The sequence below is a fragment of the Pseudonaja textilis genome, chromosome 2 (assembly GCF_049901715.1).
Source record: "Pseudonaja textilis isolate UNSWEBS1 chromosome 2, rPseTex1.2, whole genome shotgun sequence".
NCBI lineage: Eukaryota > Metazoa > Chordata > Lepidosauria > Squamata > Elapidae > Pseudonaja > Pseudonaja textilis.
In genome coordinates, this window is record NC_141991.1 from 10,915,788 (window position 1) to 10,933,260 (window position 17,473).

Here is a 17,473-nt window from a genome sequence, read left to right on the forward strand (position 1 = left end):
GAAAGTTCTGGGGAGGAAGGCAATTCCAAATCCCCTAACAAAGCAGGCTTGAACCTCAGAGCCAAATCCTCCTCTTCCTCATTATCCAAGTCTGTGTCCTCTGACAAAGCAAGCTCAAACCTCCGAGCCACAACACTATCCCTCATCGCAGGGCTCTTCCCCCAAGTCTGACGATCCGGATGCGGTTTCAGTGGAAACTGTTCATGGAATCTCTGGATAAAGTCTGGGGCATGGACCGTGAAAGCATCCACCCAGGAAAGAACCTCCGGTCCATCTCTTAGTCTCTCAAAGTATTGTATTCAAAGTATTGAAACCGTCCTTTCAGCCAGAGAGAATCCCGAATGCTGACCACCGTGTCATCAGCAGCGGGATCCTCGCTGGGTACATATGGAGGAACCATACCAGTGGGGGAACAGAGAGCACTCGATGGGGCATCAGGAACTAGAAGGGAATGGTGGAAGACAGGATGAATGCACATGGAGCGTGGTAGGGTGAGCCAATAAGCAACGGGATTGATGACTGCCTCAATAGGGAAGGGACTGATGAAGCAATGGTCCAACTTCTTAATCAGATGATCGACCTATAGATGCTTTGTGGATAACCACACCCTGTCTCCCACGGCCAGCGGGGGCATCGCGGGGTGTGAACGATCCATGAACCTTTTATAATCCTCCTTAGCCTGTTCCAATTGCTGTGAAATCAATTGGTGAACCGAATGCAGTTCCGACAAGAAGTCTTGCATCTCAGAAACCAGGGAATCCAAGATCAATAATGGGAAAAACCTCAGATGGTAACCCACATTCACATAAAAAGGTGTCATGTGTGCTGGGAGTTGTTGAAGGCAAACTCCGCCAGAGGGAGATAAGTCACCGAATCGTTCTGTCAGGGGTTAACCAAACATCTTAAATATTGGGTGAGGATGCCAATCACCTTCTCCGTCCCATCATCAGTCTCTGGATGGTGCGCCGAGGCCAAGCACATCTGCACCTGTAACACAGTCATCAGGTTCTTCCAAAATTGAGCGGTAAACTGGACACCACGATCCAAAACTACCCTATCTGGCAGACCATGTAGACAGAACACATGCTGCAAAAATAACTGGGCAGTAGTATGAGCCGATGGTAACTTCCGACAGGGGATAAAGTGGGCCATCTTGGTTAACATATCAACCACCACAAGCACCGTCGTATATCCCGATGAAGAGGGCAAATGTGTTAAGAAGTCCATGGAAATTGTCCCCCATGGTCTGTCTGGAGTCGGCAGTGGTTGAAGGAGACCAAGAGGTGCACCCATTGTGGCTTTCACTTGCCAGCATGGTACACAGGATACGACGTAGGCATAGACATCATGCCGGACTCGAGGCCACCAAAAAGTCCGTGTGACCAGATGAAGGGTCTTAAAAAATCCAAAATGGCCAGCAGCAGGGTTGTTGTGACTTTGAGTCATAACAAGGGTTCTAAGTGTCCTCGTGGGCACGTACAACTGACCCCGATGTCATAGTAAGCCCTCCTCCAAAGTCCATGGGGAGTCAGGTCCAATGTCCCCCATTCTCTGCTGCAACCAAGCGTCTAAGCGCTGTGCCTCTCATATCCGAGTCCGCAAATCCACTGGTTCCTGAATAACGGCCAAAGATTCTGGTGGCAGCACTGTACATGGAGGAAGAGGGTCCTCAGGACAAAGGTACTCAGATTTACGGGACAGGGCATCTGCTCTCCGATTTTGACCACTGGGGATATAAGTCACAAAAAAGTTGAACTGGGCAAAGAACAACAACCACCGAATCTGTCGCTGGTTCAACTTCCTTGCAGTGGACAAGTGCTCCAAATTACGATGATCCGTCTGAACCTCCACCTTGTGCCAGGCCCCCTCAAGATGATGTCGTCAGGTCTCAAACGCAGCCTTGATAGTCAGCAACTCTTTTTCTCAGATAGTATAGTTGTGCTCGGAAGGAGTGAGTTTCTGAGAATAGTAAATGCAGGGAAAAAGAGGGGCGCCATCCGCTAGGGCTTACAACAACACAGCCCCAATAGCCATGTTGGATGCATCCGTCTCCACCACAAACAGACGATGTGGATCAGGATGCCTCAGGATAGGTTCTGCAACGAAGGCCAAGTCTGTGTCCTCTGACAAAGCAGGCTCAAACTTCCGAGCCACAACATACATATATACATATATACATATATACATATATACATATATACATATATACATATATACATATATACATATATACATATATACATATATACATATATACATACACACACACACACACACACACACACACAAATGTATATAAATTTGGGACAAAATTCTTCAGTTTCCCACACTGTCCCATCTTCAAAGTTTGGAGCCTCAACTTTGAGTTCTCCCTTTGACCACCTCCTATTGACTCATTCAGGGTTGAGATGATTCTCTTCCTTACAATTATCCAAATTATAGTGATTTTGTTGTTTTATGTTAGTGCCCTAGAGACCTTTCTGCAAACTTTCAGAACATTTTTACACAAACATGTCCGAAATTGGTTTGATATCAATACCAGACTCAAAGAAAAATTGGGTGGAGTCTATATTAGAAGTATTAGATGCAGAAACGACTCTGGAGACCAAAAGATAATCTGGAGCTCGATTCAGGACAGGAAGGTGCTGTGTTTATGTCTCTTGGCTGGGCTCTGACTGGATCTGAAGCTCCTTTCCTGGAAGAGGTTTTGGTTTCTTCCACCTCTTCATCTCATCCATTGTTAAAAACCAGGCACCCGACAGAAGGCTCAAATCATGTTGCTCCTGCTTCAACTTATTCTGCTTCTGTGGCCAAGGGGAGCCTGTGAGATACGCAAAGCCAAATGCCTCCTGACTCTGGAGCAGGGTGAAGTGGACCCAGATAATCATTACAAGCCAGGAGATTATTTCATTAGTGGTATAATCTCTGCAAGGGACACTAGGTTTGAATCACTAAGCTTTGACCGAAGTCCTTCAATAAAGTTCATTGAGTAAGTCCTGACCTGCATTAGAGCCACTCCATTTTCAATGAATGTCTACAGTTCCAGTTCAGAGGTGGCATTCAGCAGGTTCTGACCAGTTCTGGAGAACCAGTAGTAGAAATTTTGAGTAGTTTGGAGAACCAACAAATACCGCCTCTGACTGGCCCCACCAACCCCATCTATTCTCTGCCTCCTGAGTTCCAGCTGATTAGCTGGGTCTTCTTTGTTGCCTTGCACAGGAGAATGGAGCTGGAAAGCAGGTTAGTGGGGTGGGGAGGGAATGGGGATTTTGCCGTATCCTTCCCCTGCTATGCCCACCAAGCCATGCCCACAGAACTGGTAGTATTTTTTTTTTTTTTGAATCTCACCACTGTTCCAGTTCTGTGAAAACACGAGGGATCTGCTCCTTTTGCTTAGTTTCTTTCTGGTTCTGTCTTCTACTGCATGCTGCAAATGAAGAAGGTCATTGTGACCAGTAAAGTCTAAGAATCCAATCACAACATTTGCCCCATTCCATTTCCTTTCTGCCCTACGAACAGAGCTACAGTGTAGGTACAGAGGGACAGAAGGACCTTTCCCTTCTTTCTCCACTTAGCTGGACTCAGCTGAGGGATGCCTGATCCAAATACAGAGAGATGCTGTAGTTTCTTTCTGTATCAGATATGTCATAGCTCAATATTTGTCAGAAAGCGGGCTGTGAAATATTTACAGCCCCCTCACATCCCAGACATAAACTGTTTCAACTCCTACCTTCAAAATGACACTATAGAGCACTGCACGCCAGAACAACTAGACACAAGGACACCAACAATCTGCTAAACAAATAATCCCCTCAACACTGTGCAACTATTTACAAAGTCTGGGTTACTATTACTATTAATCTTGTGACTTGTGACTGTATGACTGTAACTTTGTCACTTGTACCCTTACAATTTATATTGACTGTTTCCTAGTCTGATTTGATTGCTTATTGTACCCTGTGACAATTATTAAGTGTTATATCTTGTGATTGTTGACTCTTGATGAATATATTTTTTTTAATGTACACTGAGTGCATATACACCAAGACAAATTCCTTCTGTGTCCAATCACACTTGGCCAATAAAGAATTGAATTGAAAATTGAATTGAAAAAAAAAATTGTTTATCCACACCACAATTTATTCCTACTTTCAAAGCATCCCAATTAAGATTATAGCCATTCAGAGAGTTTGCAAATTTCTCCTATTCTCATTCAAGAGTTCATGTTGGTGAACAATGAAACATTTTAAAGAAAGGAAAATATTGTCTCCAGTATATTGGTTGGTTTGTTGGATATTATCTCTATTATATTGGTTGGTTTGTTCATAGACTGTGTGACTCTTGATAGCTTACAATTAAAAGAAGAAAAAAATATAAAACAGGAAAAGAAAAAAAAAGACAGCCCCAGAAATAACAACACCAACAAGCAAATAAACAATAAATGTCCATCCAAAGTGGCTCAATCTTCACTCTGCCTAATTATGGGATAGAAATTAATAAGGTAACAATGTCAACTGCATATAAAGAGAATTTATACAGAATTTTTTATAGATGGTATTATGTGCCAGTGAGATTGGAGAAGGTTTTTAAAGATAAATTGGTGAAATGTTGGAAATGCTGCCAAACACCTGGCACATATTACCATATGTGGTGGACATGTGATGAAGCTAAAAACTATTAGATAAAAATATGTTCATGGTTGGAAGAGATGATATAACAACATATTGATTTAAAACCAGAAATATTCCTGTTAGGTATCTGACCTGAAACTTATAGCAAAGAAAATGTATATTTGATTATTCATGTGATAACTGCAGGGAGAATTGTATTTGCTCAAAACTAGAAAAAGGAACAGATTTCTATTGAAGAAAATTGGTTAGGAAAATATTAGAATGTGCAGAAATGAATAGATTAGCGCTTAAAATTAAAGAAAGAGAGCAAACTGAATATTATAAGGTATGGGAACTATTCTATCAATGGTTAGAGAAAAAAAATATGAAAGGTAGATGTAATTAATGGATTAGTTAAGAAAGACAACAGATTTTTTAGAACAAAAATAAATAAGCTAAGAAGCAAGATAAAGAGATAGTGACATTAAGTACAATAAAAACAACAAGACAAGAGAATAATACTAATATAATAAATATGACTGTAAACATTAACTGTATTGCACAAGATATTTGTAACCAGATGACAGGTTGTCAAAAGGAAGAAGATAACATTTGTAATAAAACTAAAATAAAAAATATTAATTTTCTTTTCATTCTGCCTCAGAGGTGGGCAAAATAATGTGGTGTTTACAAGCTTCTAAACATCATCCAGGTTGAGCCATTCTCAGTAAATTTGGTCCAACTCCACAAATATTTATCATATGAAAAATATACAATAATAAAGTTTTTTTAGCCATTCAATATCTTAGAATTTAATATTATTTGGTAGAATATTAGAGCTGTACCGAAATAGAAAAACTACATGAGTATATCACCCATCTTCACTCAGAGAGAGGAAATAGTCCATCAAATGTGGGATAAAATGCTTGAAGACCAATAAATGAAATTGAAGTGATGCTAGGATAAGAATAGTTCCTAAAACTAGTATGGGATTCAAAATTTTCTATTGCTTTTATCCCATCCCCCCCAATTGTAATAGTTTGGAAGTATGCAAATTGTTTGGAAGAATAATTGTAATGAGTGGGTGAAAAGTACAGTATTATCATGAATGAAACTTGTATGTTATTTTCATCTCTTTTTTTCTTTTTGCATCTGCAGACCATCATCCAATCATTATTGGAAATTTCTGCCCTTCCTTTTTGCCACTGAGGAGATCAACAAGAATGTCCGTCTCTTGCCTAATATCACTCTGGGTTACAATGTTTATCAAACTTTCTTCAAGGTAGAAATGACTTCAGATCCGTTGCTGGATTTTCTTTCGGATGGGGAGGCCAATGTTCCCAACTACAGGTGTGGACGGCAAAGAAACACAGTGGCTGTTCTTGAAGGGGCTGAGACTGGCATCTCCATTCAGATTTCAACCTTGTTGGGCACCTACAAAATCCCTCAGGTATGTCTTTCTTGGAGAAACTGTTAGAAGATCGATCAGAATAGAGTTCGAAGGGACTTTGGTGTCAAGTCCAAAATTGACATATGTGTAGCCATTTTAGTTAGGCTTAGTATATATTCTTTTTCTTACTTTCTCTGTGGCAGTCATGGGGGGGGGAAGGGTTTCGGGTCTTGCCACATTCCTAAGGGGGAAGGAGTGGAGATAGAGAGAGTTGTTTAGGCTAGGTGATTCTTCTTCCTGTGGGAAAATGAGCTGTTGGTGCTTAGGCCCCTTGAGGTAGAGATTTATGACATCAAGGAACCTTGAATTACTTCTATTGGAGAATGTGGCTTTTGGGGGTTGTTTCTAACTTTTAATCTTGTGGGGTAATTCTGGGTTTTGTCAAATCCGGAATTACCACAGACTTTGCCAATTTGATGCTTTCCTAAATAAAATAAATTGTTTTGGGAGATGGACTTTGTTCTTTTCTTTTTAAATGGATGTCATCACTTGAAAACCTGACACTTGGAAGTCTTTTAGTCCAACACCCTGCTCAAGCAGAATACCCTATACCATTTCAGATAGGTGGCAGATCAGTCTTTTCTTAAAAACCTCCAGTAGATGAAATATCTACAACTTCTGAAGGCAAGCTGTTCCACTGGTTAATTGTCCTCACTGTTAGTAGGTTTCCTCCTAATTCCAAGTTGCTTCTCTCCTAGATTAGTTTCCATCCTTTATTTATTGTCTTGCCTCCTGGTTCTTTGGAGAATAACTTGACTCCCTCTTCTTTTTTCATGTAATCTTGACTGCTTTCTCCCTCTTCATGTAATTTTGAATCAAACACCCCCTGCTTGCGTCCAGAAGTTGTGAATGCTCCAATACTGAAAGATTTTAAGAAGAGATTGGGTGACCATTTTTCTGAAATGGTATATGGTTTCCTGTCTGAGATGGGGCTTTAACAGATTTAACAGATAATTGGAGTTGGAAGGGATGTTAGGTCATCTAGTCCAACCCCCCGCCCAAGTGGTAAACCCTACACCATTTCTGACAAATGGCAGTCCAATCTCTTCTTGAAAGTCTCAAGTGATAGTGCTCCCACAACTTCCGAGGGCAAGCTGTTCCACTGATTGATTGTTCTCACTGTCAGAAAGTTTCTCCTTATTTCCAGGTTAAATCTCTCCTTGTTTAGTTTCCATCTATTGTTCCTTGTCTGGCCTCAGGTGCCTTGGAAAATAGCTTGACCCACTCCTCTCTGCGGTAGCCCCTCAAACATTGGAAGATGCTATCATGTCTCCCCTGGTCCTTCTCTTCACTAGACTAGCCAGGCCCAGTTCCTGTAACCGTTCTTCATATGTTTTAGTCTCCAGTCCCCTAATCGTCCTGGTTGCTCTCCTCTGTACTTTTTCTAGAGTCTCAACATTTTTTTTTTATCGTATGGTGACCAAAACTGGATGCAGTACTCTAGGTGTGGTCTTACTAAGGCTTTATAGAGTGGTATTAGTACCTCACTTGCTCTTGATTGTATCCCTCTGTTAATGCAATTTAGGATTTCATTGATTTTTTCGGATGCTGCTGCTGCACACTGCTGGCTCATATTTGCACTAGAAGATCTCCAAGGTTTCTTCCAACTCTGTTATTCTGTTATTCTGTTCTGCCATAAATGACAAGTAGAGTGTTAATAAGGAAATGGGAATAATTACATTTTGCTTGTTGTATTTAAAATACCATCAACTTTAATTCAACCTTTAATCAAAGAGGAAAGTAACCTAGAAATATGGAGAAATTTCCTGCCAGAACAATTAATCAATGGAACATGTTACCTCCAAAAATTCTGGGTGTTACAACAGTGGAAGTTTTTAAGAAGACAATTATTTGTCTGAAATGGTATAGGATGGCTAACCTTTTGAACAGCAAATGCCCAAAGCTTGTGTGGACACATCCTCAAAATGCAATGCGTGTACATCCCCCGCGTATGTGCACCCAACCCCTGTGCTTGCAACCTAGCCCTGCACATTCACAGGTGTCCCCTGTGCATGCATGCACATCCCCATGCATGCGCCCCAGCCTCCTGAATGCACCACTTCCCATCCATGCATGGCAGGATCCAAAGACCAGCTGGCTGGCGGGAGGCATGAATACATGTGCAGTGGAGCTGAGTTGGGGCAATGGGCTCTGCATGCAACCTCTGCCACATGTGCCATTGTTTCATCATCATGGGTATAGGGTTTCCTGCCTGAGGTGGGGTTGGAGAAGACTTCCAAGTGCCTTCTGACTCTGCTATTCTGTTAATTCTTTTCAGATCAGTTACAATTTGGCTTCCGAGATTCTGAGGGATAAAACTCATTTTCCTTTTTTCTACCCGATGCTTCCTGCTGAAGGAGTCCAGTACCCAGGGATGGTCCAGCTTCTTCTCTATTTCAGGTGGACCATGGTTGGTCTCATTGCTCCAGAAACTGACCAGGGGGAGAGGTTCATGAGGACAATGTCTTCTTTGATGTTAAGGAATGGCATTTGTGCAGTTATCTATCAAAGCTTTCCGCTAAATCTGTATCAGCTAGTTTTAATCCTTAGCAAATATTACAAGTGGAGAGTAGTCAATGTCGCTGTTTATGGTTCGGAGATAATTTCCTTCCCAGTAGGAGTGATGATCCTACAATCAATACTTCAACATTTTCAGGGACCTATTGTAGAGAAAGTCTGGATCACCACAGCGCACTGGGATCTGAGTCTTGAGTTGATGTTTACTTGGGCTTCCTTTAAATACGTTGGTGGCCTTTTTTCTTTCCTAATACAGAAAAGGAAATGGGCGAATTATGATGCTTTTAGTCTCTTTATTGACTCAGTGTTTAACTTTTCAAAGAAAACCTTTACATGTTCCTCCACTAAGGATGACTTTTCAGTGAAAGTCTGGAGACGGTGCAGACAGAAAGAACAACTGGTGGCTCTGAGGGAGGAGGAGATTGATCGGATCCTGGCTATGGACAGTTATCTCACCTATAGCACCATCTGGGCTGTGGGAAGGGCCTTAAATTCAGCTCATATCTCCACATTCAAGAGATCAGTGAGGCACAGAGGCACGAAGGGGGAAGCTCCAAGGCTGATGGCTTGGCAGGTATTTCTTTTCCATGTACAATATCTTCTGCAAAAGGGGATCAGTTTTGTAAGTGGATGTCTTGATTACTTATTCTGAAAAATTAAATTATCTTGAAACTCAGATGCAACCTAACTGCAATCTATCTTTCCTTTCTTTTTCCTTTGCATTCCCCTAATCTATGGTTTTGCAATATTTTCCTCTTTTTATTTTTTGAAGACAATACTATGATTTTTTTAATTTTATTTTAAAAAAAATTAAATTTCATAATGTGGAATACAAATAAAAATAGGGAGATGGGGAAGGGAAAATGGAGGAAGGAACTATCACTAAGTGTTGTATCTTATGATTTATGATGAATGTATTTTTATGATGACAATGATCATGATTTATCACATAGTTTTTATGTACACTGAGAGATTATGCACCAAAGACAATTTTTTGTGTGTCTAACCACACTTGGCACTTATCACTAATGATACATCATTGTACAAAAGTTCTCTTTTAAATTAAAACACAGGGAGGTATGAAATGTAAAGCAACCTCAGAAACACGAGCATATATTGAAACTCCTTTACAGTCATTGATCTGATCTACATCTTTAAACAAGATATTAGCAGCTTTATTAATCTTATGTTTATTGATATTGTAACCAAGTTTGAAATTGAAAATGGAATCTGTTTTTTTGAAAGAGAGACACTAATGTTCAGATTGTTTCCACCACAGACCGAAAAGTTTTACTCCCAATTTAGCTATGAAAACTGGTTTGCTTGGTCAGTCACTCTCTCTCTCAGCCTGTTCTGACCTAGGCTTCCCAAAGCCACGAAGCAGACTTCTCATCCAGACCAAACCCCTTTTATTTAGGCTAATGTGAATTCCTCTCATTCACATCCAGCAAAGTCCCACCAAACAGTCCTCCAAGAGTGATTTACAACTACAGACCTTATCAGGCTTGGAGAATTGCCAGGTTGATAGCTTTCAAACACAATGCTGTAGCAGACAATATTTGGCAAGGAGTCAGGAACAAATCTTCACCCTAATTAAATGAACTCATCGTCTCCTGCAAAAAAAAACCCCTTTCATTCCTCTTTATTCCCTATGGGAGGGGCCATTCACCATCCACCTGTGCCTTTACTCCTGAGTCGACCCTTGTTCCTTAACTGTTCCCTTTTCCTGGCAGCTCTGCACATGTGCACATTGGGAACAGGCTCCAGCCATTCTTCTGCCCAATTGATCTTTGACTCTGAAGGCAGATAACTGTTGGATGACCCTGGCCCCATCTCTGCCTCTGATGTGGAGCACTCATCAGAGCCTTCCCCAGACTCCAGGACTGGCCCATGTTCCTACCCAACCTCCTAACTTTCTGAATCTGCCGCCAGCTCTGCTGGCTGCTGGCAGGCCACAACACAGCCCAACTCAATTCACAGGACTGTTGTTGTGGGGAAAATAGGAGGAGGAAGGTGTGTTGCATAAATTCTCTACCTTGAGTTATTTGTAAAAATAATACAGGTGGGATACAAACAAACAAGCAAACCAGCACTTTCCCTTTCCTTTCCAGCTTCACTCTTTCCTTCAAAGCCCTCAGTTTCGTAATAATTCCATAGATGGGGTATACTTGGATGAGAATGGAGATCTGACAGCTGACCTGGACATTTTGAACTGGATTGTTTTCCCAAACAAATCTGTTAAGAGAGTGAAAACTGGTAGTCTAGAAAAACAGACAACACAGGATTTTAAAGTTACTATTGACCAGAGGAGTATTGGACAGGTAAAAACGCTGACAATCGGGGACTAATATTTATTTTATTCTACTAAATGTGGCAAAAACAGGATTACAATTTTTGAGGTTGGTGGGTGGGTGTTTTCTTGCATTGCTTTTGAGTTTTCATGTCAGCTGATTAGGTTCTCAACAGTCCAAACATCTTCTTTATGAGATATTCAGTTGGTCATGTAAAATAAAATCTTCAATTTTCATTACACACACATACACAGAGAGAGAGTGAGAGAGAGAGAGATTTTTCTGGATGTACTTCCTTTCATTCCTCAGACCCTACCAACTTCCAGGTGCGTGAAAAGCTGTCGCCCTGGATTCATGAAGGTGGTTTTGGAAGGGAAACCCATCTGTTGCTACCATTGTCTTTCTTGTCCAGAAGGAACCATCTCCACCATGGAAGGTGAGTGATAGCAGAGAAAAGAGGCACACTTTGGGGAAGACCATGGCCTTTGACTTGCTCATAAAAGCCTGTTTTAAAAGGCATTTTTAAACTCGACTTTAAAAAATAATTTATTTTAATATGTATAATTCTTAGGGAGTTACAAAAAATACTCAGGTATTTAAATATAGGGAGCAGGATATTAAAAACAGCAGATCAATCAAGGATTGGGATTAGAGGAGAAATGACATTTCTTTGTCTTCATTTTATTTATTGGTGAACCTCTAGCATTTTTTCTTGGTGTCTCTGCAGAAATGGAGAACTTCTGATGCTTTGCTTTGTTCCCCTCTTCTCTCCACCACTCTCCTCCCTCCCCTGCCCTCCCCTGCCCTCTTGTCCTGCCCTCTCCTCACCCCTCCCTTCCCCTCCTCTTCTCCATAGGCAATTGTTCTTCTGCATTAGATTGCTTAAACTTGCTAACCACTGCTGCATATTACCTTTCTTTACACACAATTCTTCACATTATCATTAGCTTTATTCCAACTCTGCATATGATGGAAGAATCTGCTTTATGGTAGGTGTTAATCTTGCTCATTTCAGATGCTGAAAAATGCACAAAATGTCCAGTGAATCAACATCCAAGCATCAACCGAGATGGCTGTATACCTAAGATTGAAACTTTCCTATCCTACCAAGAAATGTTGGGGATCATCCTAACTTCCCTTGCCTTGTTCCTGTCCTTGGCGACAGGTTTTATCTTTGGAGTATTTATTAAATTTCAAGCAACTCCCATGGTCAAAGCCAGCAATCGTGATCTCTCGTGTATCCTCCTCATCTCCCTCCTGTTTTCATTCTTGACCTCATTCTTATTCATTGGCCAGCCAAGAGTAACCACTTGCATTGTCCAACAAACAGCATTCAGCAACATTTTTACAGTTGCCATTTCTACTGTTTTGGCCAAAACTGTCATGGTGGTGTTAGCCTTCTTGGCCACAAAACCAGGGAGTAAAGTACAAAGATGGCTAGGGAAGAGTATAGCCAATTCTATCATCCTTTCTTGTTCTGGTGTCCAAGTTATCATCTGTAGCATCTGGTTGGGCACCTCTCCCCCATTCCCTGAGTCAGACATGTACTCAGAGTCTTTTCAGGTCATCCTGCAATGTAACGAAGGCTCTGTGGCTATGTTCTACCTTGCTCTTGGCTACATGGGCTTCCTGGCTGTCATTTGCTTCATGGTGGCCTTCCTGGCCAGGAATTTACCTGGGGCCTTCAATGAAGCTAAACTGATTACCTTCAGCATGATGGTCTTCTGTAGTGTTTGGATATCCTTCATACCCACATATCTGAGCACCAAGGGGAAGTATATGGTAGCTGTGCAGGTCTTCTCCATGTTGGCTTCTAGTGCCAGCCTGTTGCTATTAATTTTTCTCCCCAAATGTTACATTATTTTCCTAAGACCAAATCTGAATACAAAAGAATGTATGATGTCAAAATAAAATAGTAAATTGAGTTCTGTGTACGTGTTTCCCAGAAATGTCAGTTAATAAGTGTACCAAATGTTGTTTGATACTTTAATGTTTTTTAAAAATAAATTAAAAATAAGTCATTTGTTTATATGATAGAAATGGACTCCCAGTTATCATAAATGTGTTTCTTACCTTTTTTTTTTGCTTTTCATTGTATGGGAAAGTGTGCGGGTGTGCATGGTTGCTATGGTTTTGTGTGTGTGTATCTGTATTTTCTAAAGATACATTTGAACCAGAGACCAGGACACCTTTCTGCTGAAGCACATTTTTTTCTTACTGATATTCAGGGTAAAAAGATGGGCCTAAAAAAGGAGGACTCCCTACCTTTTATATTATGTAAATGCATACAAGGTGTTATATGTGGAAATAACATATGTATTGGAAGTTATACCTGAGAAAATATAGAACAGAAGGGACTCCATCTTTGTTCAAGATGTGACCTTCTAGAATGAGTACTGGACAATTATATAACTATCTAACAAACAAATTACGTTTTGTAACTTGTTTTATCATGTTCCTTGGCTGGAGTGGGTGTTTGTATTTTTGGCTTGAGAATTAATGTAAGAGATGCTAGGTTGCCCTGACATTAACAGAAGCCTGTTAATGACTTATTATGTTAAATGAACATAACAGGAAATATGGTGATGGAAAAAAATTAGTTTCTCACAGATGATGATTTGGGAGGAGTTACAAGATGGAAAACTACCCAGAACTAACCATGAAAGTCCCTAATTCTTCTGTGTGAACATAACAGGAAGAATTATGTAATCTTTGAAGATGATATCCTATAAAAATTTGTAACCATTTTAAAGGTGGTGTCTTTGTTTCCTTACTTGTTGAGGAGATGGGGTCCTATTCACATATTTGCAAATATCTTGAATAAACATAGCTTCTTGCGGTTTCTTGGTTGTCAAGTCTGTTTTTTATGGTGAATCTCTCAGAAGGGATTGAGAACAGAAGCAAGGGAAGTGATTAGAAGTGGGGAACAACAGGTGTGTGATTGGTTACAGGATATCAAGATCTAGTGAGGTCCATGAAGCAATTAGTTCAGAATTATAAAAAGGTAAACCTAAATGTAAAAATATTAGAGAAATATACCAGGAATTGAAAATGGAAATGAAAGTATCACTATGTAAATAGGAAAGAAGCCGATTCACATTTCAAAAATGGAAATGTGTAAATGTTTGAAAAATGTGTAACAAAGATTAATTAAAAAAGAAGAAAAAAAGAAAAAGAAGTGGTTCATAAGCGACCCAAAAAGAAAACACTAAAAACAAGTCAGTCTCTATTTTTAAAAGGAACAGTATTTGAATATCAATGAGAGTACAACTGGCTGCATAGGAGCAAATATGGCCCTTTCAGTAATTCAGTGATGAACTCAAGATTGGATGGGAAGGGGAAAACAATTGGGACTTCTGTTGGGTTTTTATTTGCCCCCATCTTTAGTTTCAAGTCTCTTCCACAAAATAAGACAAAAAAGAGAAGCTTTGGAAATCAAAATGATCCTGCAGTATAGGAATAAATGAATACTATGAAAAGATGGTATGTGTTAGAATTGCAAATGAAGGGAATGCAACCCCATCACACTGGATGACTTACACATGAGACTGACTAGAAGGAGCCCTGTTGAAAGGTAGTGTTGTACGTGATGGTCTTGTTGCAGTGGTGACCACACTAATGAGATGGTCTCCTGGCCTGTAATAGCTCCATGGATTTTTTCCATCCTCCTGCTGCAAAATCTGTGGGCACTTCATTCTAGGCTTTCCAGAGACTGACTGGGACAATATCAGCAGCAGAAGCAGAAGCAGAAGCAGGAGGTCCATAATTCATAGGACTGAATCAATCCCCTTCCCCTTTCTATATAAGAACAAGAAGAGTTAGTAGAACTCAAAGCACTCTCACCAGATGGACATCCCAATGGCTTTCTTGTTTCAGACAAACAGAATTTTACTTGGAAAGTAGAGAAAGTACATTTAAAAAGCACAGCCCCTGACTGTCCCAAAATTTGTGCCACGCAGAGTGGGTTCTGAGGCATTTATCCTTTTTTTTTCATACAAGATCCTTCCGTGTTGCTTCAGTTTGAGGTTTACATCCAAGGCAGTCACTGGGGAAGTAGAACAGGTCTCAAAGACTGGGATGACTTCAATTACAGTGAGAAGCAACTTCTCCTCTGGGTATTCTGAACTTTTCTGTAGCTCCATGTACAGAGAGGTAGCAGGAGAAACCATGATACCAAAAAAACACAGGAACACAGGGTTGGGATTCAAAATTTTTAACAACTGGTTCTGTGGCCATGGCTTAGGTGATGGGTGTGGCTTGGTGGTCATATGACTGGGTGGACATGGCTTGGTGGTCATGTTATTGGCTGGGTGTGGCCAACTCAATATCATTCACATCCAGGCACGCATCTCTTTGCCTGGCCTCTCATGACTGTGGGGATGGTACAACAGTCATAAGTGTGAAAAATGATCATAAGTCACTTTTTTCAGTGCCATTGTAACTTTAAATGGTCACTCCACACAAGCAAAGTACCAGCAAAGGAGGAAAAAAACACTCCAGAGAAGTTCCTGAGACAGGAAGTCTAATCCTGCCAAGAATGTAATAAGGATTAATGGAGAGGCAGTTTCTGTAAGCAACACCAGAATGTTTCCTTCCAACCTTCCTTACAGGATTAGGCCAGTAATTTCTTCTAACAACTGGTTCTCTGAACTGCTTAGAATGTTAACAACCAGTTCTAGCAAATAGGTGTGAACTGGTAGAATCTCACCCCTTGGGGGCACTATTCTGTACTGATTGTGATCAATTTACTTTACTTTATTGTCGTTGCACCTCGTACTATGAAATTAAATACCATCTTCAGTGTATATTATGACTATGAAAATAAATGCAAACACACATCCTTCACATTCTATACATTGAATTGAAAACCCCTGATATTGCATTAATATCGCACTATACAGTAGAATTCAGTAGAGCTCCTGCCCTGGGATAGAAACTGTTTTTCTGCCTATTTGTCCTTGTTTTTATTATTCTGTACTGTCTGCCAGATGGTAATAGTTCAAAAAAAAGGGTGCCCGGGATGAGATGGATCTTTGAGAATGTTTTGAACCTTTTTAAGGCAGCAGGAGCTATAAAGCTCTTCCAAAGAGGGGAGAGGGCAACCAATGATCTTCCAGGCAATGGCATTAACCCTCTGGAGTTCTGTCCTATCTGCCACTGTGCAACCAGCAAACCATACACAGGTGCAGTAAGGACTTGTGATGCTAGAGTCCAACACTAAATGGATGGGCTTCTGCTTTTTCAACATAGTATTTTGTCTCCATAGACTTCTGGGGTGGGTATGCAGCTTAGAGTCATTTTAGGCTGATGATACTTAACTCTAATGCTGCCTGCCTTCTAACATCAAGGAAACAATCCAAACCCTAGAACCAAAATCTAACAGATTAATAGAGTTGGAAGGCACCGTGTAGGTCATCTAGTCCAACCCCCTGCCCAAGCAGGAGACCCTAGTGGTGGGATTCAATTTTTTTTTACAACTGGTTCTATGGGAATGTCTTGGTGGGTGTGGCAGGGGAAGGATACTATAAAATCTCCAGTCAGAGGTGGCATTTGCTGGTTCTCAGAACTACTCAAAATTTCCATTGCTGGTTCTCCAGAACTGGTCAGAACCTGCTGAATACCACCTCTGGAAGACTCTACATCATTTCTGACAAATGGCGGTCCTCTTCTTGAAAGCTTACAGTGATGAAGCTATCACAACGTCCGAGGGAAACCTGTTCCATTGGTTGATTGTTCTCACTGTCAGAAAACTTCTCCTTATTTCTAGGTTGAATCTCTTCTTGATCAGTTTCCATCCATTATTCCTTGTCTGGCCTTCAGGTGCTTTAGAAAATAGTTTGACCCCTTCCTCTCTGTGGCAGCCCCTCAAATATTGGAGCACTGCTATTATGTCTCCCCTGGTCTTTCTCTTCACTAGACTAGCCATACCGAGTACTTGCAACCATTCATTGTATGTTTTAGCCTTTAACCCTGCCTAATGTTAAGAGTAGGAATTGTTTCTGATTTTCTTTTTTTCTAGATCTTCATTTATTAATCTTAAATTAAGCTGAGTTGCTCATGCTGAAATTAAATTTCACTTCCCATCTGTTGTAGAAAATCCATTTTTTGACCACAACTGACAAAGAGTCAGGACAGTGTCAAGCTGTGAATTGTACTGTTGGGTAAATAGAATGAAAGGTATAGACTGCATAGATTTTTTTTCTTGATGCTCTGTATTGCTTTCCATATTTAGGTAATACACTGAGATCCTTTATATTTTGAAGTTTTTAAGTATATTTTATAAACAATGGGATGAGGGATCTGCAGCTAATATGGTGGCAGCACCCACAGGATGATTGAAACTGTGGCCTGATTTCTGGCCACATTTACCAAGAAATAGGTATGAGGGGACCCGATGGTTCTTCTTCTGGTTGTATTGTCATATTTGGTGGTGTGGTGCTCTTGTGGTCTTCTTGTATATGAATCTGTGTGTCATCCCTTCAAAAGTCTTCCATATGTTTGGAAGGTGCAGTCAGTGTTGTATCTGTTTTCCTGAAATATTATTTCATCTTCACCCAAATCTTCAATAGATCACTAGAGATGTGTTATGTTCCTTCCTGTTTCAA

At 40.5% G+C, this 17,473-nt stretch overlaps 1 protein-coding gene across 1 annotated transcript; it reads left to right on the top strand.

The window, feature by feature from the left end:
• The first annotated feature begins 426 nt into the window (after nucleotides 1-426).
• LOC113451541 (vomeronasal type-2 receptor 26-like) lies at nucleotides 427-12,779 on the top strand. Its single transcript, XM_087923116.1, has 4 exons — nucleotides 427-491; nucleotides 5,769-6,060; nucleotides 11,178-11,304; nucleotides 11,884-12,779. Exons 1-4 carry the CDS (start codon nucleotides 427-429, stop codon nucleotides 12,777-12,779), a joined length of 1,380 nt encoding a protein of 459 aa, XP_087779242.1.
• Nucleotides 12,780-17,473: the final 4,694 nt, after the last annotated feature.